This window comes from Impatiens glandulifera, chromosome 1 (genome assembly GCF_907164915.1).
Source record: "Impatiens glandulifera chromosome 1, dImpGla2.1, whole genome shotgun sequence".
NCBI lineage: Eukaryota > Viridiplantae > Streptophyta > Magnoliopsida > Ericales > Balsaminaceae > Impatiens > Impatiens glandulifera.
Window position 1 is genome coordinate 125,111,614 of NC_061862.1, and position 26,842 is coordinate 125,138,455.

Consider the following 26,842-nt stretch of genomic DNA (forward strand, 5'->3'; position numbering starts at 1 on the left):
ACACAAAACAAAAATATAAACACGAGTTAGTACGACACGAATTAACATAACACGAAAGAGCTTGTTAATTATAATATTTTGACTAAATCAAGACACGACACGGTCACACGCATAAGTTTGAGACACTACATGACACGACACATACGATTGACAATCTAACACTACACCTATGAGTATGAGTTTAGAGAAAATGTTAATGTTAAGTTGAATAGCTTAGGTCATGTGAATAATTGTGTTTATATTGTTTCGTGTGTATACTCGTGTTCATGCCATGTTTATACTCATGTTTTGTCCGTATCGACTCGTGACCTTGTTACGATAGTATAAACTCATAATCGTGTCATGATCGTGTCGTCTCGTACTTATGTTGTGTCCAATCCATGACCCGAGAGATATTATTGTATCGTGTCGTTCCATACTAATATCGAGTTGTATCGTGTCGGTTCGTGTTGATCCGACCCATTGCCCAACTCTAATCAGGGGAAGAAGAACATATAAACACCCCCTATTCTTTCTTAGTTTTTTAAATTTTGTCCTTTTACTATAATTGTATCAGAATAACTAAGGTTTGCTTGTTCTTAATTCATTTAAGAAACCTAACATTTCATGAAGTTCGTATCTCCCCCTTGCTGCTCAACCCCACGGTTGGAGCTTTTGTAATCTAGTATGCTACTAACGTAGACACACTGAATACAAGAGCCACAAAGCTTAGGATTCCAAACGCAATCCACCAAAACAATACCATTTTATTCTGAATGTTCATGCTTGTAATTTGTTGCTTATGATGATGATATGCATGATATCTACTAGTTTGTTTATCTGATCATCTTGTGTTTTTTTGCCTTCTATTTATAAGCATTCAATTTATTCTTTACCTAAACCTCCCTAAATTCAAGACAAGACACGGTCCAGACACACCTGACACACATTAAATTATTTAAAATTTAAAATATTAAAATTGATAAAATAAGTTTATTTAAAAAAATAATATAAAATAAAATTAAAAATAATAAAAGCTTAATAATTAAACTTTAATGAAAAATTAATAAAACAAAATTATATTAATATTAAAAAAATAGAATTAAAAAATATTAAAAATAAATTAAAATTTTTAATACCTTGTAACGGGTTTGAATAGCTACTGTATTATACCTATTTCAAGGTATAACTTATACCTAAATATCACTATATATATATATATATATATATATATATATATATATATATAATTTCTAACTAACCAAACAAACAATACTGTATATACAGATCAACTAAACAGATTTCCCTAATCAACCTGCAGCAATAAGAAATCTCATATTAATGTATTTATTTTTATTTCTGTAAGGAACACTCCCCTTTTACCATAAATTACTTAATTAGCAGTAGAGGATTGACAATTCAATGTGATACATTAATACACCTAACTTCTACTTATATTGATATGAGATTGATAGATAGCAAGTTTAAAAGCATCTAACAACAAACTCAAGTTTATTTGTGTTCACACGAATCCAACTATACAAGATGATTGAGATGGATCAGTTGTTCATCATTCATACTCTTTTAAGTAGGTAAAAATGAAATTCAGTTAGTTCCAAAAGGTAATTCTAAAGCACATATGATGATTATCCATATCCATAAAGATGATTATTATTATTTATATTAGAGTAAAAGCATACAAAATAATTCTATACATAACATTCTTATTCTGCCTTGGTAGATTTTCTAATGTGAATTATTAAAGCTTCAATTTCAGAGCTTGTTGTAACTTATTTTATTTTTTTTCATAAAGACTATGTCTGAAGAGAATATACATGATACAAGAGTTCCATTTTTGTCTTCATATGCACAAAGAAATGATACTTTGGAAATTCAACCTGACGGACTTAAGTGAATGTTTCACATTTTTATAAATTTTGAATGTAAATAGATTATATAAGTAATTTTCTCTCAATTGATTACATTTTATTTTTTATTCAAATATAATATATTTTGTTCTTAAGACTTTTGATAGCTTTCTACCTGATGTTACGAGGATATTGAACAAAATAATAACGTATTGTTAGCAAGGCGGTCCCTGCATTAATTGGAATGATGTGCCACTAGAAGTTAAAGAGTTATGGTGGCATCAATTCAATGTAAGTTAAAAAAAAATTTGTTTATAGTAAATGAATAAAAATATGTTATAACCTATGACAGCTACGGTTCAAATACGATGAGATTCACACATCAGAGATTCGACGAATATTCAATAGAAAATGGAAAAAAAGATAAGAAATATTGTATATCATGTGAAACGATGTAACAAAAATACATGGTTCGTTTCCGACCATAGCTGGGCATAAATGCAAAGTATTTCCGCGACCCCTAAATATGAGTGTAAAAGTAAGAAAGCAAAAACAAGTCGAAAAACGAATTATGAGAATCTATGGGGTCCATATACTGTGGAGGATCCAAGTATTCAAACACATAAAAGACGTCTTGTGAGTTTGTTAATCTTTTTAATAAGTAATATTTTTTTTATGAATTAACTCATATAAATATCAATTTATATTATGTTATTATATTCTCTTATCTGGGAAGTGGAGTTAGGAAGGATACCAACGATAATGGAGACTTTCATGAGTACCTATTAAAAAAGAATGATAGCTGGAGTGACCCACGAGCTACTAAAGCAGCGATATTAAATTATTTTTTATATTATTTCAGTTTAAGATTGTTTTAAAAAAATAATCACATTTGTTTTGAACAATATAATTTGTATGTATTTTTAGGAAAAAAAATTGTGGAGTTTAACGAAGTTAATGATAATCGTGACAAATCTAACAAAATAACAAGCGAGGAAATATGCGTCATAGTTATGGGTGACCCTAAAAATGAAGAATACATGGCAAAAGCATGGGCACGGGGGCAAACTTCTGTTTTATGAATCAAGAATCTTCATCTTTACAAATCTAAAAAAATACAGAATTAGAGGATACAATACAAGAATTGAAGAAAAATGATGAAGAACGAAAAGAAAAAATGAAAAAAAAAATGAAGAACTAATTGAGGAAAGAAGGAAAACAAAGGAAGAAAAGATTCAATCGGATGATGTAATTGTTGATCTTCTAAAAGGACAAGAAATTATTCGGGCCCAAATGAACGAAATAATGACAACATTTAAAAGTCAGAATATGTGACAACGATAAGGTATGAATTTCAATTTTACTAATTATCTACTATGTTATTTATTATTTTTATTTTGAAGGTAATTAAAACATCTTTATAATTATTTTTAAATTTTTTAGATTGATTGCAGTTTCGAGTTTTGTTCACTCGTCGTTGATATATGTTTGAAGATTGAAACTTTGTTGAATCCCGTTGATATATGTTTGTAGATCGAAGTTTTATTGAATCTCGTTGATATATATTTGGTGCTTAAAGAATCAATAGGTTGCATTTATGGATTGTGTTAGTTGGTTGTGTTTATGAATTTTGTAGTATTATTATTAGAAACTAGCATGTATCATGTGCATTTGCACGAGTAATAATATAAAAAATCGTTAAAAAAATATTACGATAAATTTTTTATGGGCGGGTCAATCCACAATCCGACCCAAGTATACACTTACTCTCACATATATTTAAATTAACCACAGCTTTCGACCGGTAATCCGGACACTTTAAATATTAAGCATCATTATATATATATATATATATATATTAGTTAGTTAAAAAGTTGAACTTATATTGTTAAAATATCACGCGTTTATCAAATTTTAGGTTCAATTTAAAATATAAAGTGTTATTAGCCTATTTGGTTAAAAGGTTGTACTTGTTTTTGTTAGGTTCCAAGTTCGAACCATACCCATAGCATTTTTAATTTTATTTTTAACCGTTTTAAGTTTATGGGCGGGTTAACCCACAATCCGACCCAAGTATCCATTTACTCTCACATATATCCAAATTAACCACAACTCTCGACCCGGCAATCCGGACACTTTAAAAATTAAGCATCATTATATATATAGATTTCAAAAATATCATTTGATTTATGTTTTAATTTTAATGACTTTTGTTTAAAGTTTAATTTGAATATATTTTGTGATAATAAATGATGTTATTTTGTGATAATGGATTATTGATTATATTATTTAGTTTTAATTTTTTTTAAATAATATAAAATTTAGGTAAAAAAATAAAATTTTCGACGAATATTTAATCCTCAGAGTATTAGAGACACTCATATTTGCGAAATTTATAGATGAAAAAAACGTCCCAAATTATATATTCGTCAGAAATTTCATCGATAAATTCCGTCGTAAATACATTTTTTTTATAGTGTTAATTAAATATATGTATTCATAAAATTGTTAATGTTTTCTCATCCATACATACTGAGATATAGAAACTCTAACAAAATGTTTTTAAATAGTCAATTCTTTCAATAATTAAATAAGACAGCTGGCATGATTTAAATAAATTTGAGTGAAAATCTCAAAAATAAAATAAAAATAAAAAGCAGTCGGAGAGAATCAAACCCATGTTAAAGTATAAACTATTTATCTTGTTGAGATACACACTTTTAAGTAATAAATTTGTTTTTGTTTTCTGATCTTAAACCTAATATAGACTTGGTCAATCATCGGATAAAGGATGGGATTTAAACTTGAATAACATTACATTTTGAAATTAAAACCATAACTTATGTCGAGGTATTTTGTTGCTGATGGGGCTAAAGGAGAAGCCTGGTGGGTTGCTATGATAAGTGGGCTTTCTAGGCCCGTTAACTTAATATTCTTCAAAGGTAATAAAACTTATTCCTAGATTAATTCAATGGTGAGGCCGAAATGAGCCCAAATAGAAGAAAATTTAGCTGGCTGAGTCTTTTATATATAATTCAACATTTTCTTCCCATTTCTTCATATTCATACCAAAAAAAAAATAGCTATACAATATATTGAAGCATTCCCCCATAAACTTGTACAATATCTACTTCTTCATTGTAGAAATCATTTTAAGTGTGTCCCATTAAATTATGATTATAGTGGTTGTGTATAATTAACTATAGAAGATATCTAGTACATTAACACCCCAAAATTACCCAAAACTTTGTGGTATAAGTTTGACATATGTTATCTCCTCTTCTAGCTTAGTGGAAAAAAGATCGATTTGAATATCCCCAGTCTCCTTAGAGGTCTTGGTTCGAGCCCATCAGACAACAAGTTTCTTTTGTTACTTAAGTCGATTTGTGAATTGACGCACCCATAAACTTAAAACGATTAAATTTAAAAAATATAATTAAAAATACTATATATATGTCTTAAACTTGCAACATATCAATGCATATATAACATTTTAACCAACTATAAATTAAGATTTTATATTTTAATTTTAACATCAAATTTGATGAACGTATAACATTGCTATCAATATAATATATATATATATATATATATATTGAAACGATTAAATTTAAAATACTATATATAAGTCTCGAACTTACAATCTAACAATGTAAGTATTTATTCATTAACAATTATTAAAAATATATACATACATAAAATTATAAATTGAATTTAACAATAAAAAATGGTTCATTTGTTAAATGATTAACATTTCAAACTCGAGACCATAGCTTGAGTCTCACTTGGCGAATTTTAGAGTGTATTATAAATATTAGAATGATAATGATGGTTATATATATATTAGAGTGTGAATAATGAATTTTTGAATGATAAGATATAATTGAATATGTGAATTTAATTTAAATGGAGGAAGGAATGGCGATTCCAATGCCATAAATAATGGAATCCTTGAAGGTTAAAATATGATTGAATATTTGAATTAGAAGGATGAAGAAACTAATTCGAATAGTACTGTTAATAATGGAATCCTTAAATGATAAGATGCGATAAAAATTTGAATTCAAATAGATGAAGAAACTAGTTCGAATAGTACTGTTAATAATGGAATCCTTAAATGATAAGATGCGATAAAAATTTGAATTCAAATATCTTTAATAATGGAATCTTTGAAGGATAAGTTATGATGGAATATGTGAATTCGAATTAGAAGGATAAATGAATGATTGTTCGAATACCATTAATAATGGAATCTTTGATAGATAAGATATGATGGTGGTTTCAAAGTCGTTAATAATTCTATTTTTGTAGGATAAAGGGATGAAGGAATGATGATTCCAATGCCATAAATAATGGAATCTTTGAAAGTTAAAATATGATGGAATATATGAATTCGAATTAGAAGAATAGAGGGTGAATGAATGGTAGTTCCAATATCGTTAATAATGGAATTCTAGAAGGATAAGATGTGATGGTATATGTGAATTCAAATTAGAATGATGAAATAATATCGGTTTGAATGTCGTTAATAATGGAATCTTTGAAAGAATCTATCTATTTGGTAGCGTAAAGTTCTTCATAATATATAATTAGAATTAAAATGATGAAGGAAGGGTGGTTCTAATACCGTAAATAATGAAATCTTTGAAAGATAAGATATGATAAAATATGTGAATTCAAATTAGAAGGATGAAGGAATTGGTTCGAATACAGTTAATAATAGAATCATTAAAGGATAAGATATGATAAAATATGTGAATTCGAATTAAAAGGATGAAGTAATTGTGGTTCCAATGTCGTTAATAATAGAATCTTTGAAAGATAATATATAAAAAAAAATATGTGAATTTAAATTAGAGGGATGAAGGAATGATGGTTCCAATGTCGTTAATAATTGAATCCTAAAATTATAAGATATGATGATATATGTGAATTCGAATTAGAAGAATGAAAAAATTCTGGTTTGAATGTCGTTAATAATGGAATCATTGAGAAATTTATGTATTTGGTAGGGTAAAGTTCTTCATAAATATATAATTTGATCAAATGACGAAGGAATGGTGGTAATAAAATCCATAAAGGATAAGATATGATGGAATATGTGAATTCGAATTAGAAGGATGAAGGAATTGGTTCGAATACAGTTAATAATGGAAAAATTGAAGGATAAGATAGGATAGAATATGTGAATTCAAATTAAAGAGATGAAGGAATGGTGATTTCAATGTCGTTAATAATGGAATCCTTTGAGGATAAATAAAAAAATATGTGAATTTAAATTAGAGGTACGAAGGAATGGTGGTTCCAATGCCGTTAGTCAAACTTTTTCTTTTTGGGTTATAGTTGTCCGAAGCCCCTGTTAAATAAAGTAAAGGAGACGACAAGGCTCGCTCGTTCCGTTCTTGACTTAGACATCTCTACGTAGGGGAGAAGTACAATAGGGTAGAGACAACAAAATAACACGTTAGAGCTTTGAAGAATAAAACTTCCTTTATCGAGGGGACTAAAAGAACTTTGTCATCGATTTGCGCGCCTTCTGAATAAGAATAAAGAATTCAACCTGCAAAAAAGTGTACGACACAGAACTAACTCGAACATAAAACGTCTTTTATATTTATTAAAGATATAAATCAATGTAGAATCAAACTAAAGCTCAAGCTCATACAAAGAAATTGGTAAATGTTGATCCTTACAAGTGTTCAAGATTCAACTTGAACCATTACAAAAGGGCTCAGAAACTACCGTTATCCTTATATTGCCTCGTCGAACCTCGTCGGGAGGACATCGAAGCCTTGACCCAGACGTCTAATTACTTCTATATTTTTAGCACGGATCATCTCCCTGTGGTCGAACGGAGATCCTTCGCTTACTTTACTAAAAGCTAGGCATACTGCTGATTTTCCCTAAATCTCCAGAGTTCTTCTCTTGTAATCTTATGTCTTATTCTTCGTAATTGAATTATGAAATGATAAGATATGATGTTATATGTGAATTCAAATTAAAAATTAAGGAAGGCTAGTTTGAATACTGTTAATAATGGAATTCTTAAAAGAATTTATTTATTTGATAAGGTAAAGTTATTCGTGTCCTCGTTGGAGGAATATGTTTTTTGGGTTTTGCTTTCCTAAAATCTTTTGTTTGATTAAAATTTAAAAAGTAATTAATTTTTAATTTTTTAAACTAAATTATCCTTTCTCTATATTTTTATTTAATAATTAATTTATATGACTAAAAAGCAAATGATAAATTTAATATTTTAATAAATAAAATGATTAATCAGATGGTAGATGGATGTTAGATGGTTGAAATTATATATAAAATTCATGATAAAAAATATAAAACAATAAGCACTTTCTCAAATAAGTATGAATATATTTTCCCTAAACTAAGTACATCTCATCATCTTTTAATATATTAGTTTATGTCTCTTTTACTATTAGCTAACAAATGTATCGGATAATTTGAGGAGAATATATATATATATGATTGTGAATTTTTACTTTATACATATTTATAATTTATATAATTAATTAATATTTGTATTCATTTTATCTTTATTTGTTAGACATTAAAATGATTAATACATTCTCTATACATATTTATAATTTATATAATTAATTATTATTTCTTATTCAAATTAAAATATCTTTGACCTTATACATTCTCTATACATATTTATAATTTATATAATTAATTTAAATTAATTATTCATTCTATCTTTATTTATTATTTATTAAAATAATTTAATACATTCTCTCTACATATTTATTATTTGTAAATAAAAATTTATTCATTCTATTTTTCATTTGTTATTCATTAAAAAATTAAATATATATACATAAAATTATACATTGAATCAACAGTCACAAATTGTCAAGTACTTCAAATGTTATATTTCAAACTCAAAACTAAACTCAAAACTAAGGTTCAAGTCTCCTATTATGCGATTTTTTTGAGTGAGATATTTTAAAGATTAAAATGGCGATGATGGTTGTATATTTGAGTGTGAATATGATGGATTGATCAGACAACGGTGGTTTGAATGGAGAGAATGATATTTTATATGATGATATATGATGGTTCAAATTGTTTTATGCTCATATATTATGGAACACCATAAGATATTGAGTTACGATGTTTCAAATTTTATGCTCATATATGAACACCATAAGATATTGAGTTAATTAAAATAAAAGTTAAATTCAATCATATTAAATTAGTTATGCCCATATATTTCGACTATTCATCCGTTTATTAAAATATATTTTATATTTGACTCTAATAAATCAGTTTTACATAATTATTAACAAATAATGTGTTATGTTATTATTATAAACATGCATAAAGAAGTTGCAGTTCAATCCCTCTTTATGAGAATATGTATTTTTCATTGTAAGTATTTTTTATTGTACACTATTACGACTTATGAATCTGATAATTATTGAAATTTACATTTGCCTCTTTGAATACATAAAATGTAATATAACTAATGATAAATCTTGTGTTAGGATGTTTTTACAAACTTATAAAAGGAATGTCCAAACTTATAAAAGGAATGTCCAAACTTATAAAAGGAATGTCCAATTCTCCGTGTGACATTGTTTTTGTCAATCAATGGATAATAACCACTTGATATGAAATTTCTTGTAACCCAAGACATCCTATTAGTTAATAATAATATATAATCCAAAATATATATATTTTTTAAGAAGATCAAATATAGTTTCCGGGGAAAAGAGGAATGATAAGGGTTAGTGACTTAGTAGTGAATTGATCTTTCCAATGAAATGCTTAGATCTAACTAATGATCTGTTAATTGAGGTTGAGTTTTACTTGGATAAAGTTTGAATGAATAAATGTTTTCTTTATCAGTTTCAATGCAATGTGGAATTGTTTAGGTTTGAACTAAATAGTAGATCAACATATTATTTATAACATGGTTTGTTCATATTATGAGTTTTTCATAATGAATAAGATGCTAAAGTAATAGATACCATTTTTCCCATTGCTATTTATTTTATTTTGTAACGATTTTATGCCTAAAAGCATCAATTATTAGAGATTGGGAAAGTCTTTTATTTTCTCATTTTATCAGTTCAAATCACTTATCCCAATATATGTTCTACTCATTTTTATTATTGTGTCCGTTTATTTTCTTATTTCTCCATTCTCTTTCAGTCTCTCTCTTTCTTTCTTTCTGATCTCTCAACCGATTATCAAATACCAGATCACCTGTTCTTCTTTTTCCTCAAATTTTCAAGTAGTTCAAGATATTCACGTCAATGGATGGATGCGGAACCCTAACTTATTTTCGGATGAACACATCTTCATGAGTTAAGCCCAGGTAAATGTTTTTTTTTTTAGAAAAAATTAGGATTTATCTTTAACTGACATTAGGAACTCTAAAGACTATTGTCCACAAAGAAGAGGGTTATATACAGAATTCATTCCGAAGATTGTTAGGTGATAACCCGACCAGAGTGGTTTCTAAATATTTTCCTGTTTCATAAGGAAAGATACATTTTGCATAAATAAGATATTTTGTCTAATTCTTTATTATAATTTTGTATAAATGAATTATGTATATATTAAAAGGAGAAATTCATCAAATTGTTTTCCAATAAAGTTAGCCTCAACTTTACTAATTATAAAATGTGGGACTTAGGAAAATGTAGAATAATACACCTACCAAGACGAAAGCCAAAGGCGAGTTTTTATTTTTCCTATGATTCTGCGGATTCAAATGCGTATGCTATGTATGATTCAGTGGATGAAAGTTCGGATTATTCTGTAGAAACTTATTGTTGTAAAGGGTTTCCTTAATTAATTTTGTTAATGCTAATAATGAGTTTAAGTAATGTTCAAAACATGATTCATTTAATTGTTCAAGATGAATATGAAGTATTTAATAATAAAGTATTTTTTTAGGATTGTAGTAATATAATGGAAGGTGAATTTACGAGCTATCAGCCTTTAAATTTTGAATAAAATGAAGACCGTACAGAAAATGATATTAATGTGATCAACAAAGGGTAGATTATAATAATGAGATTTTTTCTTAATGTATGAATGTTAATATTGTTTTCTGCTTGATATAGATTTGGATAAAAATATTCATTTATCATAAAAGATTTTATACCACAATTAAGAATGGAGTTTGAGACTAAAGAAATAGCGTATGACTTTTATTTGGCATATACTAAGAGGGAAGGTTTTGGCATAAGAAAATATCGTAGTCATAGTAATAATTTGGGTAAAATATTAGATATGGTCTTTTTTGTAGTGCTCAAGGTAAGAGGAAAAAAGATAAATGACCGGTTTATGAATAATAGTCGGCCTGAAACAAGATTACATTGTGAAGCTAAAATGAAGATCTATAACCGAACAAATGGCATGTTTATTGTGGTGCAATTAGTAAAAGAGCATAATCATCATCTTTCAAGTCCAAACAAGACTCACCTACATAGAAGCCATAGAAAAATATATTTTTTAGCTAAAATACAGATTGAAATGGCAAGTGATGTGAGAATCCCTCCAAAAATATCTCATGATCTCATTACGAGACAAATGGGAGGGAAACAATTTGTAGGTTTTATTCCTGAAGATTACATAAATTACTTGCATTCAAAAAGAACAAGAAGTGTGATGGTTGGAGACATAAGAGGTGTTTTAGAATATTTGTAAAAACAACAATCTAGTGATAGTAACTTTTATTATGCTCTTCAAGTTGACGAGGATGATTTGATACCAAATATTTTTTGGTCTGATGCAAAAATGAGAGCGAATTATTATAATTTTAGAGATGTTGTTTGTTTTGATACAACATATAGGAAGAATAATGAAGGTCGTCCACTTGCATTATTTGTAGGTATTAATCAGCACAAGAAATCAATAGTTTTTGGTGTTGCATTATTGTATGATGAAAGTTCGTTGACATTTGAATAGTTGTTCGATACATATTTTGTTGAGACTATGAGTGGGAGAATACCCACACCAATTTTTACAGATCAAGATGTAGCCATGGAAAAGGCCTTAACTTTTATATGGCCAACAACACATCGTTGATTGTGTATTTGACATATTTATCGAACTGCCTCTATACATTTGAGTGGTGTTGTTTTCTCAGTTTAGAGAGTTTACTAGAAATTTTTCACATGTGTATATGAATTTGATGAAGATAAAGACTTTTTTTAAGCATGGTCCATGATGTTAAACAAGTATTCACTAGAAAATAATTATTGGTTGAAGCGTATGTTTCAGATTAGATAGAAATGGGCTTTAGTGTATGTACGACACATGTTTTTTGCAGATATGACTACAACTTACAAAGTTGAAAGTTTGAACATCCTTGTGAAAAAGTATGTGTCTTATAAACACAAGTTTTTAGTGTTCTTTCATCATTTTGAAAGGCTTCTTGAAGATCGTCGATATATGAAATTAAAAGTTGATTTCAAATCAAATCATAGTGTTCCTTGTTTATGACATCCTATTGAAATTTTAAAACAAGCAAAAAAGATTTACACTCCCGAGGTATTCGAGTGGTTTGAAGATGAGTGGTTCAAATGTTATTATTATAATGTTGAAACTTGTGCTGAGGATGTTGGTTCAGTGGTGAAATATAAAGTTATGCCTCGAGGCAAGGGTTATCATCATATAGTTACACTACATCCATCGTGTGAAAAAGTTGAGTGTGATTGTAGAAAGTTTGAGTTTGCGGGAATCTTGTATTCTCATGTTTTTAAAATATATACGATCACCAATGTTTATGATATTCCTAATGAGTACATATTGAAAAGATGAACACGAGGTGCTAAGGTTGGATATGTTGGAGTCACAGATTCAAATATTGATGAACAATCTTTGGAGACTAAAATACTTCAAAATATTCAATATAAAGAACTGTGTGGATTGTTTGTTCAGTTGAGTATCTAGGAAGCGGAGAGCAAAAACACTTACAAGATTATTAAAATTATTATTTTGAGTTTGTGTAAGGTGGTAGATGCGAATTTGCAATTTATTAAGTTAAAACTACCTCTAGTTTTCTCAATAATAAAGAGGAGATAGAAACTGATGAAGGTCATTCTATGGCAAAAGAAATTAAAACAAACTATTTTTAGGCAACAGATTAAAAGGTGGCCTAGTAAAGATTTTCAAAAAGAGAAAACCTTTGAAAAAGATCAATCAACCATCACTAGTCAGGTCTATTTCATGTGTGCCTGATGGACAATATCAACAACATGTGACTTGTGTTTAGAATTGTTTTAGTGATGCAATACTGCTGTAATTGATTTCAAAAGTTTCTAAAATGATTTGTTTTGTTTTATTTTGTTTTAGATGATAACACATACGCATGCACTTGGTGACTCTGTTGATAGTTTGAATATGTCTGAAATTCAAGCTTCACAAATTCTGTTAGCACTACATTCTCATGTATATTCGTAATCTTACTTATATTTGCGTTGCTTCCTTTTACTCCATTTGACATATAGTTTGAAAGCAATAAATCTGATAAATCTAAGCATGAGGACATTCCAATTAATTGAAATGCATTGACAAGAGTAGGAGGTGATTCTGGATCTTTCTCCTCTATATAAGTATATATTCATTTCATAGGCAATAAATATATATATATATATATTGATGAACATCAGTAACATCACCACATATATTAATATATTCATTTCATAGGCAACATATATATTAATATATATTCATTCCATCAGTAACATCCCCATATATATGTATTCGTTGACGTTTGAATGGTTCATATATGTTAGTTGAGACTTCCATCATCCTGATTTTAAAATACAGTTAGTGGTTGATGATAAAAGAAGATGAATGAAAATTTGAAATTTGCTATTACTCTAGTTGTACCCTAAGATGTTGAGGTCACTGAGGCAAGCTGTTTTATCAACAGCTTGTTTAATATTGGGTTTTTACAAATAAACCATTTTTTTTAGAATCTGAATATAAAATCTTTCTTGATTCTTACCATTCTGTTGAAAAATTCTGTCTAAAATATAATTGTGTTTAGATTTGTTTTAGTGACAATAATGTTATAATTGATGTCAAAAATTTCAAATTATTTTTTTTTTGTTTTAGCTGATAACTCATACGCATGCACGTGGTGATTCCGTTGATAGTTTAAGTATATTTGCTTCACAAGTTCCGTTAGCACCACATTTTTAGGTACATTCGTAATCCTACTTTTAAAATATTTATTAATAAATTAAAACAAATATGTAATTATCATATTTTTATTTCACAAAATGCTACTTTTAAAATATTTATTAATAAATTAAAACAAATATGTAATTATCATATTTTTATTTCACAAAATGCACAAATAGTCTATATGAATTCATATCCAAGACACTTGGGTTATTGTAGTTCACAACCTTCCATATTTTGGTCAAATACACAATTGGTATTTATTGTTATACAACCAGTATTTAGTCATATATTTGAGTGTTTTTTTTATTAAATTAGAGAATATTATTGATTAATTATTGAATAATTTCAAACATTTATTATTCTTGTAACTGAAACAACAAATTGATATTAGATCTTCACAGAGGCAAGAAGCCGAAGGATACTATAATATATCCGATGAGTGAACAAGTTAGAGAAAAGAGAAAGATTGCATTAATTGTAAAATAGAAGTTTTTCTCTATTTTGAATACATTGTTATGATATAATGTTAAGTGTAGTGTTTTTTTTATTGTAGGTCAAATGCAGTGATTTTTAAAAAATATTTTTATTTGAGTGACTTCTAGTGTATATTTAGATATATTTTTGATGATTTTTAAACTCTGCAAAATTACTAATTTAATTTTAAGGCTCACATCATATGTATGAGAACAAATCATGTAGATATGGTTACATTTACCCATTTGTATAGTTCATTCATGCTATATGAATTTATTTATTTCTAAATAAATAACATGTCTTTATGTAATTATTTATCATTGTTATTTCAATAAATACAAAATATTTAAAACATTATGAATTAATTATACAATAGTAGCCCAACAAGCAGGTTTAAAAATAAAAGCATTTGCTACAATTTTCATTCAACATTTTTCTTTATACTATATTGCCTTGGTTTTTTTAACAAAATATATAGTAATTTGCCATAATTTTTGAGACAATTGTATCATTTGCATTTAATAAAAATGTTAATAAGTTATTTTACAACAAGATGTTTTAAACTAACTAATAATTCATATGATTAACAATACAATAATTATCATACATGATTTTCACTGTTTTGATCTAAGTTTTTTAAGTGCAACCTCCACTTTTTTTATTTCGACATCTTTTTCATTCACACGCCGTAACAAACCAGATATAATACGTTTAGCTTTTTGACAAATTTCTGGATTATACCATTGAAAAAATCGACATGTTTAAGAACCCTACCCAAATAATTCATACAAAAATAAAAATTTACTAACTTAAAAGATAAAAATTATCAATATATATTTAATACACATATTATCGGCCAAGTAGGACAGGACCAAAACCTCATTCCTGGATTAGTATCCTTCCATGAAGTCACCAATATTGTTCTCTTTCCACGTAAACACATGGCTTCATTATACTACATAACACAAATCATCTCTAAAAATATGATTATTCAAACAATTGAAAAAGAGAACTTAGATTTAAAATTTAAATAAAAAAATATAAATATAAATTTAAAGATGGGAAACTTATGTACAATAAAACCTTCAAGAAGCTCATAACTTTACCTAATAAAAAGAAGTATTTGTTGCAAGTTTTGTATATCTTTATAACATATAAGATGCAGAACAATCTGACTATAAATATGACCAGGCTCACAAAATAGTAAGTTTTAGGAAAGTCACATCTATGTATTATTGTTGTTACCTTGTGTTTTAAGAGAGCATGTTTTGAAGCTGACTTGAACTTGTTAATAACATGAACAAAATTAATAAAGGAAGCACTTTAAAGCAGTAAGTTTTTAGTATATACTCTCCACATTTTATAATTAGTAAAGTTGGGGTCATTTTATTGGAAAATAATTGATGAATTTCTCTTTTCATATATACATAATTTATTTATATAAAATTATAATAAATAATTAGACAAAATATCTTATTTATGTCAAATGTATTTTTTCCCATAAAACAGGAAAAAAATGGAAACGATTGGTCGGGTTATCACCGGACAATCTTCAGAATGAATTCGGTATATAACCAGCTTATTTGTGGACAATAGTTTTCAGAGTTTCTAACTTTATCAGATCAAATTTTGGCTAAGATAACCCCTGTTTTTTTAAAGAACAAATTCTAATTTTTTTCTAAAAAACAAATTACTTGGGCTTATTGGGACAGGTGATCTGAACTCATCTTTAGAAGGTTTCTAAAGTTTATTTTTAGATGAGTTAAGCCCCAATTTTGGTTGAAATGTGTTCATTCAAAAATAAGTTAGAGTTCCACGTCCATTATCGTGAAGAACTTGAACTGCTTGAAAATTTGAGGAAGAAGAAGAACAAGTGATTTTGTTTTTGTCTAGAGATAAAATAAAATACATAAAAAAATAAATAAAAATAAAAATAAATAAAAAATTGAAAGAGAAAGAGAAAATGAAAAAATAAGGGAATAAGAAAATAAACGGACTTTAATTTTTAATATTAACTAAATGATAAAAATATTACATCGTTTTGATATTTTAGAACAGGGTGGAACATAATATAAAAAAATTGAGAGGGGCACACGCACGTGAAACATATAATAAATGCCTTAGTCATAAATGAAAACATGCAGAAAGACACGTGTGACACGAAATTGACTTGTTTGTTTCGCCAAAAGGCCTCATCTCTAGAAACCCGGCTTGCGAGGCGTCCCTCTCGTAGTAGGGTTATAAGCAGCCTTGGCTACTAGTAGAATCAGATGCTTTTGCTTCGAAGCTCTCTCTATCTAAGCGAAGCGGCCTCTAAGCTCGCAACCAACCCAGTTGGATGGCAAACCGGAGACGGACGACCACGGTCCCGACCTTGTCAGCACCGGAAAGACCAGGCTCCCTAATAGAATGTTTAACCGATCCATTCTGGATCGACCGAATTGGTACAGAAGTTGTAACATGGGAAAACCACGGAAAACACGACTTATTTGAATAACTCGGTGCCTTCCTACACGCACGCGCCCGCCAGAATGCTTCCTTGGTTCGGGACGACGCCAAGCCGAGGTCCTAGGTCGCTTGGGAACACCTTGTTGGAGGAGCACCGGTTCACTCTAACAACACGTCTGCGTTGAGGGTCTTATAGTCGGTGGTAGAGGACTGGCAATTGAATCCCTGCAAATTAGGAAGCTGTCCCAGCTGGTTCTGCATCGTCAATAGTGCAGTTCACCCCCACAGGTTATCTTAACTCATCTTTAGAGGTTGCTAAAGTTTATTTTTATTGAATTATGAACTTATATCTAAGAAAGAAATTTAATAATAAATTAGTTTGATTTAAAAAATGCAAAAGAAGTGAATTATCAATTCATTATGTTAATTAGAACTTAAACCTACATGTTTTTTTATCCAATTAAATATTCTAATTTGGAAATAATTTTTGGAGGAGACCATAATATATATATATATATATATATATATATATATATATATATATATATATATATATATATATATATATATATATATATATATATATATATAACCGGCAGCATGACCTTTAATGTCTTAAGAAGACCGCTTGAAGTATATTAGTGAGTTCTTTTATAAACATTATTTTTATAAAGTATATATTATTTTTTATGAGACAATACTATTAAACTATAACTTAAGTATTCACATACTTATATTCAAAAAGTATTTCCAAATAGGTGACCTAAAACCCAAACCAAAACCAAACTCTATAAAATAGAACTTATTTCTCCAAACATTAAAATATCAGTTTACATGAACTAACTATTAGTGTCATTTGAAAACAAAGCCAAAAGCAAAACATACAAGCATTAGAAAATGTATCATCATCATGACCAAATAAACATACCATACTACACAATATCATCAACTCCTAACAATTAGGGTTTCCAAAGGATGGTAGTCTCCGCAATCATGGAGGTGACAACATAAGGATCCATATTCGAAGTTGGCCTCCTGTCCTCAAAATACCCTTTGCCCGCCTTCTCCGTATCCCTACCAATTCTAATTGACGCTCCACGATTTGCCACACCCTACCACATGATCAAACAACATAAAATCGGTAAGAATTCAAATTTGAAATGCAAAATTGGACAAGTTTGCCAAATGTGCATTACCCATGAGAAGGTGTTGATGTCAGCTGTCTCGTGTTTTCCTGTTAGACGACGTTCATTGCCTTCTCCATAGGCAGCAATGTGCTCTTTGTGCCTCAAACCAAGCTTTTCCATGGCCTTTTTAATCACATCAATTCCTCCGTCACTTCTCATAGATTTTGTGCTATAGTTTGTATGTGCACCAGCTCCATTCCACTCTCCCTGAAAAAAATATGTAAACATTTTTTATGGATTATCTTTTTGAATATATGCGTTTTAACTTGGGTCAATTCAGTTTGGGTTATTTGAAGGGATGACCTTAAAGGCAGACCTCGAGGATTGGGCTAATCAAATAACCTCACTTTTTTTAATTAATTTAGTTTTTTGAATTTATGAAGCTAGTGTGTGACTCCCCCACAATGATGTACACTCACTTCAACTTAAAACGTTCAAATAACTCACTTTTCAATTACTTATTTCGAAGAAATATTTTTGAAAACATCCTATTGAATATCAAAATAACCCAAAACCGAACTAGCCTCGCCTGTTTAAATGTATTTGTTAAACATACTAATGTTAGTTTATTAATACAACTTCTCTATTTAAAAATAATAATAATAATGACCTGGATAGGCTTAGGATCAAAAGAAAGCACCACACCAGCTATCTCAGTGATTCTCTGTTGATAGTTAGTACAAACAAGAAGTTAGTTCTTAAACAAACATGTAAATATATGACAGCATAATTACCTCCAAAATTACTTAAAATTAGGAAGATGAAGGAAATTTGATCCCTTAATTACCTCCAAAATGTAACGGGCTACCCATAATTGGTCAGCAGCATCAATACCCACTAATGGACCAACTTGAAACTCCCACCATATAACAAAGATGAAATTATTATGACAATTAAAAAGATCCTTCTTTTTTAAATAGTCCAGGACATGGAAATTTGAACTTTGACCATGAGTTATTGCGTTCTATCATTGAAAAATTGAAAAACTCAGTTATTGTGTTATTGTTTTTACCTGGCCAGGCATCACTTCTCCATTAATACCACTATTATTGATTCCAGCAAAAAGACACGCTTTGTAGTGGGCATCGACTATGTCACGGCCAAACGCTTTGTTTGCACCAGCACCACAGTAGTAAGGTCCCTATTATTAAATTTCACATATCGATTTTATTTAAGGAAAACAAAAACCCTTATTATAGATTTAGAATCTATATATTTTGATGAATGAATTTTACCTGAGGTGCAGGAAAGCCACCAATAGGCCAACCTAATGGCCAATTCACATCTTTCTGCAATAAAGTGTACTCTTGCTCTATTCCATACCTGAATGAATACATTAAGACAACAACAATAAAAGTTGAAAAAAAACAACTATCATAATACTATTCAATACCAAAACCATAAGGACAATCAATAATTTTTTACCCACAAAATAAGAGGGCAAAGAGGTTTTACCAGAGTTCCTCAACAGCTACATCAGGATGGTTAAAAACCTTGGCAGCATTGTGCCTCTTGTTAGTGGGAATAGGTTCCCCAGATGGAGTATAAGCATCACATAACACCTAAACCAAAAATATTAAGAACTAAAAATGGATATATGACCAATTTGTCTCTTAAATGGCCTGATATAGGTAAGGCTAATTTATTACTTACAGGGTTAGACCAAAGTAGACATCTTGACTAGTTTATCTTTGAGCATGTAAGATTGTTGTCTATGATATATGTATTTCTTGAGAGGATTAATATGCATGAAATAGAGTATACCTATTTCATTGTGGAGACTTATAACTTAGTGACATAACGAATAAATTCATGTTCTTTAGGTCATAGGTTCAAATCTTCATACCCGGACCATTTAAAAAAAGTATACCCCAGTTCATTAGTATTAAAAAGGCATTAAGCCATTTAATGAACCAAGTATTTTTTTAACTTAAAAGGATGGAATAATTTGATTAATTATGTGATCATGAAAATCACAACTAGTTTAAAACAATTAGAGGGTGCCTCAAATCTCAATTACACTACAACATAAGTTGATAGAACCGATAACAAAAGAAATAAATATGTGGTAATGGTGGAAAAATCACCTCAAAACAAGCACTGTAATAAGCTATATAAGTAAGAAATCTGCTAAAAAATCGATATTTACATTTGATGAGAATATGATCATTTTGCCTTCACACATAATTTTGAACTTTTATCGCCCAAAAAAGATATATATGTTGCACTCAATCCATATATGTCAAATAATGGATTCAAAAATTATTCTACACACCCTTTTTTGTTGTAAATTGATAATCCAAAGATGACTTATTCCATAAAGAATGTAATTAGACCCTTTTTCGAATGTTGAGAACAGGGTAATGCATAACATAAATGCTGAATATTAAAAATTATTCAATGAAACCAAATTCCAAAGCCATGTATTTACTTATTTCACCCTTTAAACGGGTAAAATCATATAATCAAGAGAGAAAATCCTTACAAGGATGTTGTTGCCTCTACTGAATGGATCCTTGTACACTGCCTGAGGACTATGCAGAGAAATCACAAATGAAAAATCTCACTTTTCAAAAAATATTAAAGTGTTGGGTGATTTCTAAAACATACTATAAGATGACTTCACTGTCTTGTCCAACTGCTTGACCAGTGCTCGAACCGTCGAAATTCCACTTTGGTAACTTTGCAGGGTCAGTAACAGGTTTATTGATTGTCTGAATGAATGAAAATATTAAGAAATAGTGAAAACCATGTTTATTTAGTTAGTCAAATTGTCTTTTGGTAGCAATTACATTATAAAATATAGTGTTTTTTTTGTGACACGAGTTTATTGTTGGGGGTGGCTAGCATGACCCTTTTCAATTAGAGCATTTTTAATGTAATACTTTTGGTGTATAAAGAAGGATTATTATCAATTAAACTACCTTTGATGAGTATGCGAATCTATTTATGATCTTTTCTGAATTTAAAATAAAAAATTATTATCTACCAAATCTGTATGTGCCTCAATCTTCTTAAAATAACAATAATCCCATATTAGTAGTTTAATATGATGTTTCCATGATGATATGTACATGATATTATTATTTTGTTTAAGTATAAATATGTTGTAAATATGAAATATAAGATATGTCTACCCTTCCAAAGATTATATATATTAGTGGCTTAATTTTTGTTTTAATTATTGTAATTCATTTATTATTATTATTATTTTAGTTTTATTTAATATATATTATTAGTTAATATTTTAATTATTATATAGTTTAATTAGATTTGTAACAAATGTTAATTATAATATATATTTTCATTTGATAAAATATAAAAAAAAAATTCATTATTATTTTTCTAGAAAAAGATAAAAAATTTATTATAAATAAAATAAAACTTAAATAAAAAACTCTTGAATAAACTTATTTTAATTACTTTAAATATTAAAATAAGATAAAATAAATCTAGAGTATATATCTGGTTGAAAAAAATAAATAAAATAAAATAAATTCATTTAACAATACTACTAATTATAATAATAACGATATTATAATTTTTTATAATTTATTTAGTTTAATTTATAAATATATAATATTAATTTAATATAAAATTAATAAAATAACATCAAAATAATAAAATTTCCTTGGGGTAATATTTGAACTAATAATAAAAAAATAAAAAAACTCATTTAAACGTATGTACTTGTATAACTATCTCATTTAAACATTTAAACGTATGTACTAATAAAAGGTTATTTAAATGTACTATAAAAAAAAATTGACTTATCTAGTTTTTTTTTTTTTAGTAATCATGGTTAATTTTTATTTTTAAATTTATATATTTATTAATTAAATATTAATATATTTTCTCTCTCTTTCTTTTTCATTTATTATTTCATTTATTACTAATAAATAAATCTTTATTTTTATCTTATTTTTATAATTTTTTATTATTTCTATAAGAGTATTTAGGATTGATTATTTTAATTTTATTTTATATATATAAACATTCATCATTAATTATTTTAACTCTATATTTCTTCTTTTTTATATATTTTTTTTATATTCACATTAATTATTAATTATTTTTAAATTATTTAATCTCAATAATTGAATATAACAATGAAAATTCTTTCAACAATAAAAATCCTTCAACACAAAAATAAATTAATTAAGAATTAAGAATTGAATAATAATAAAAACTCATTCATCAAACACTAAAAGAGTAATAATCAAATATTGTTGTGAATAAAAGACAAAAACAATTCTTTTACTACTAATATAAGTCGTGAATAAAAATTAAATAAAAAAATATTAATTTCATTTATATTTATATTAAACTAAATAAGAAAAAACTTTTTTTTTATTTTTATTATATTAAATTAAATAAGAAAAAAATCCTTCAAAAAAATATTACAGTAAAACATAAAATTTATAAATAAGTTGTTAAATTTTTTTAAAAAATGAGAATTTAAGAAATATAAGAAATAAAAACTAATAAAAAAAGATGAAATATAAAACAGAAATTAATATTAAAATAATAAAAAATTTAAAAATAAAATAAATTATCTAGTTTAATTAATGAAAAAGAAAGAGAGAGAAAATATATTAATATTTAATTAATAAATATATAAATTTAAAAATAAAAGTTAATCATGGTTATTAAAAGAGACTAAATGAGCCAATTTTTGATAATACATATGTTTAAATTATATTTTATTAGTATATACGATCTAAGTGAGCTAGTTGTACAAGTACATATGTCTAAATGAATTTTTTTTCTAGAAAATAATAAGGATAATGTATGAGTAGCTTGAATAGAGAGAAAAAAAAAACAAAAAGGAAAAAGACAAATACCCTGGCCTTTAGGGGTGTTCATCGGTTCGGTTTTCGGGTTATTCGAGTTTTCGGTTCGGGTTCTTCGAATTTTTATTTTTTTTAAGCAAATTCGAAAACCGAACCGATTTGAATAAATTCGAATTCGGTTTATTCGAATTCGGTTCGAATTCGGTCGGATATTCGGTTTAGACCAAATATAGAACATCACCTACCCATAAGATAATTTTTTTTTAAAAGAGTTAACAAAATAAATAATTTGTTAAAGAGATCTTATATACTTAAATTATAAAAAAATATAAGTCACGCAAACTTAGTGACTAACGCTAATATATATTCGATAATTAAGCGACGAAAATAAAACAGTGTCGACGACGACAATATATGGAGGTTTAGAGGTGTGGACAACTAGATAAAGGGGAAAATGAAATAGGGATTATGGATTTAATGTAGGGATCTAATAGGAGGCTCATGATAATTTAATATATAATATGTAATAAGTTATATAATATATAATAAAATAAATAATAAAATGAATTCGGTTTTCGGTTTGGTTTTCGAGTTAATACATAAACTCGAAAACCAAACCGAAAACCGTATTTGAATTCGAATCGGTTTAAAATTCGATTCAAAAACCGAAAATGTAATTCGAATTCGGTTTATTCGAATTCGGTGAATTCGAATTCGGTCGGATATTCGGTTCAGACCAAATATTGAACACCCCTACTGGCCTTGCTTCGTATGTCCGTACCATATGTCCGTACCAGACCCACCGATCCTGATCAACAAAAAGGAAGAACATGGTATAAACATAAAATTTTAAAGAGAAGAAAAAAAAGCCTTTTTTTTCTAAAAGAGTATCAAATCATTTAAGATGTATAGTTTTAAATTGAGTGTATTATTAGGTTAGCTTAGTTTTAAATTGAGTGTATTATTAGGTTAGCTTATGTCAAAGTTTCTAAATTTCAGTTTAAAAAATGTAAAATAATGTCGTTATTAATGGTTTAATTTGTTTTGTCACAAAAAAAACTTGGTATATTTGTTTGGTTGATATTATTATTATTTTGAGTAATAATACACACAGCACCTTCACACAGCACCTTCACACAGCACCTTCACACAGCACATTCACACAGCACATTCACACAGCACATTCACACAGCACATTCACACAGCACATTCACACAATATCTACCTCATTTGAAAAGAAAAAAAGAAAATATATTTTAAAAAAAAATATAAGAGAGAGAAAAATATTTTTTTTTTCTAAATGAGTAGGTACAGGTACTATATAAGGGTATTCAGATAGATTTTAAATTATAACATCACCCTTGACCTTCACTCTCATGTCAAGATAAAATGTACTTTCACCTACGAAGTTTTAAGTGAAATCACATTTGGTTGTGGGATTTGGTTTCTTAGAAATCATACTTTTTTTTTTTATTTGAAATCATTCTTTTATGTTAACTTAGTGGGGTTGAAATTAGAATTTTAATACCACTCTATTCATCCAAATTAAAAATAAGGATAAGTTTATCGGACTTATTAGACGATATTTAGCATCACATAACCGACCAACCAACCGAAATTGTTGCGATTGATTCCACGACAAAAACCCAAAGATCATTCCATATGAAAATTAAATTGATTTAATAAAAAGGTGGTGGAAAATAAAATCAAAGAAAGATGATATTGAAAAGAGAAACAGAGTGAAAAACAGTAGTATAATTGAAAAAGAAGAAATGAAGTATTATTACCATATGTATTCGGCAATAATCTTGTCAGTGATTTGGGTAAGATCTAAGTTGCAGAGATCTGAAACTTGCGACATATTCAAACTAAAATTCTTACTTAATAATAATCAAGGGTTTCTCTCTCTACATAAAAAGGAAGGCAACTACATCAGAAGTCAGAAGACGAGTGTATCCTCTTTTCTTTATAGCAACACTACTTAAGGACATGTTTGATGTTATTTATTTGGAACCAACCTAAAAATTTGTGAATTATTTGAATTAGATAAGACCTGCTTATACCTCTAGTAGTTTCCTAAAAAGATATGGATTATTAAGAATTAATTAACTTTCTTCATATTTCCAAGCCATTTGTCTTTATATATCTATTTTTAATATATTGTTTTTTCTGAAATCCTAATAACTCTACCAGCTTCATAAAATGTTTAATTTTCACATTTTTCAAGGCATCATGTGATGATTCCATCTGGTTTGTTTACATGGTAACCACGTTGCGGTTTGACGGTGCCTTTCCAAACGGTTAATTAAGCTTGTTTGTTTGATTGGGTTTACTAATTAGTTTTCTCTTTTTATTCTTTATTTTAATGGTTTTTATTTTTATTTCTCTGTAACGAGGTCTTTATTTTGTATTTTTGAAATAAATAATATATTAAATTAATTAATCTTTAATTATATAGAGTTTAGGAGAGAGATATGTCAACTGAAAAATATAAAAAGTAAGAAATAAAAAGAAAGAAAATTTTTCTATTATTTTTTCAACCAAAAGATATATTATCTAATTTCCTATTCCAAACTTTTTTCATATATTTCCGAAAATCAAAAATTAAATTTATAACTTTTGTAATTTTGTTTGTAGGTAGACTTTCCACTGTATCATCCTAGTTAGTTAATTATAATATATTTGATAAATATATATATATATATATTAAATTATAAATTGTAAAAATAAAAAAATAAAAAAAAAAAGTCAAAAAATAATATTTAATTTATTATATGATAGAAATTATGATTTTTTTTTTGAAAAAGAAATTATGATTTATACTTAATCATATTACTTTTATTCTAAATCTTTTGTTTTTTAATATTTATATTAATTTGTTGATTATGAAATCTAATGTAAAATTACTCCCTTAGATTGTATTATATTGTTTAAGCAGTTATAAATTTGACGACAAGGAAATGCTTTTTTTTTTTCATTGGTTATTTGAAAATCTCTTCTTTAATTGCATTATCCAATTATCAATTTATTGACCTAACATATTGATCATTATAATTTTATATAACAATTATATATAATTAAATATATATTAATATACATAATTTAAATAATATATATATATATATATAGTTTAAAGATTTTAAAACTAATAAATTATATTTAAGAAACTATTTTATCACTTAAATTATCTTAATGAGTTAATTAAAAATATATTAATATATATATATATATAATTTAAATAATATATATAATTTAAAAGCTTCTAACAAAAATTATATTTAACTATATTAATATATATAATAACATTCTATATCTAAATTTAAATTATATTTAAGTAATATTTGAGTAAATACTCTATCTAAGTTTAAATTTTACATGTATTGTACCCGAATTTCGAGGTTGGTATTATACACGATAACTGTTCAACATTTTTGGATCGCATCGCAATAAAGAATTTGTTCTTTTGAAATAAATGGAAAGATTTTGTAAGTATAAATTATACTTTATTAGTCAAATTACAGCATTTTATGTTTTTTTAATCTCAATAAAGATTGAAATAAATGGTAGATTTAAGTATTCTTACCTAGGTAATTTAGGAAGAATATTTGTGTGTACAAGCCACACAAAAATTAGAGATTCTATTATTGGGTTTAATACTTAATTATATGTGGAAGAAGACTTCGGGTGCTATGTCTCCACACACCCGTTCTAGTTAGATGGTTCCAACTATAATTTATTTTTAAAATATATTTTATATTTTAAACTTTTGTTATATTCAAACAACGTAACTAAATTCATACAGACATGGATTACAAAATTAAATGAGGCATATATATCATACAATGTATATTCTAAATAGATAGTAATGATATTATAGATTTAATCAACATTTAAATTATAGAAACTAAAATTTGATACA

The 26,842-nt window shown here is 27.3% G+C and overlaps 1 protein-coding gene across 1 annotated transcript; it reads right to left on the bottom strand.

The window, feature by feature from the left end:
- Positions 1–17,776: 17,776 nt before the first annotated feature.
- Positions 17,777–24,784, bottom strand: LOC124919716 (glutamine synthetase nodule isozyme-like). The gene is made up of 12 exons (XM_047460036.1): positions 24,711–24,784; positions 23,708–23,731; positions 22,975–22,990; positions 20,741–20,844; positions 20,616–20,664; positions 19,586–19,692; positions 19,366–19,453; positions 19,144–19,271; positions 18,918–18,993; positions 18,741–18,794; positions 18,140–18,337; positions 17,777–18,055 (listed from the first exon to the last, which is right to left on the bottom strand). Exons 1-12 carry the CDS (start codon positions 24,782–24,784, stop codon positions 17,903–17,905), a joined length of 1,071 nt encoding a protein of 356 aa, XP_047315992.1. The 3' UTR covers positions 17,777–17,902.
- Positions 24,785–26,842: the final 2,058 nt, after the last annotated feature.

Excerpts from the sequence above, each read along its gene's own strand:
- LOC124919716 (XM_047460036.1), bottom strand. The coding sequence starts at position 24,784 with ATGTCGCAAGTTTCAGATCTCTGCAACTTAGATCTTACCCAAATCACT. Across the intron at positions 20,665-20,740 it reads GACAGTGAAGTCATCTTATA|TCCTCAGGCAGTGTACAAGG; the intron begins GTATGTTTTAGA and ends TTCTCTGCATAG. Across the intron at positions 18,056-18,139 it reads ACATCAACACCTTCTCATGG|GGTGTGGCAAATCGTGGAGC; the intron begins GTAATGCACATT and ends ATCATGTGGTAG.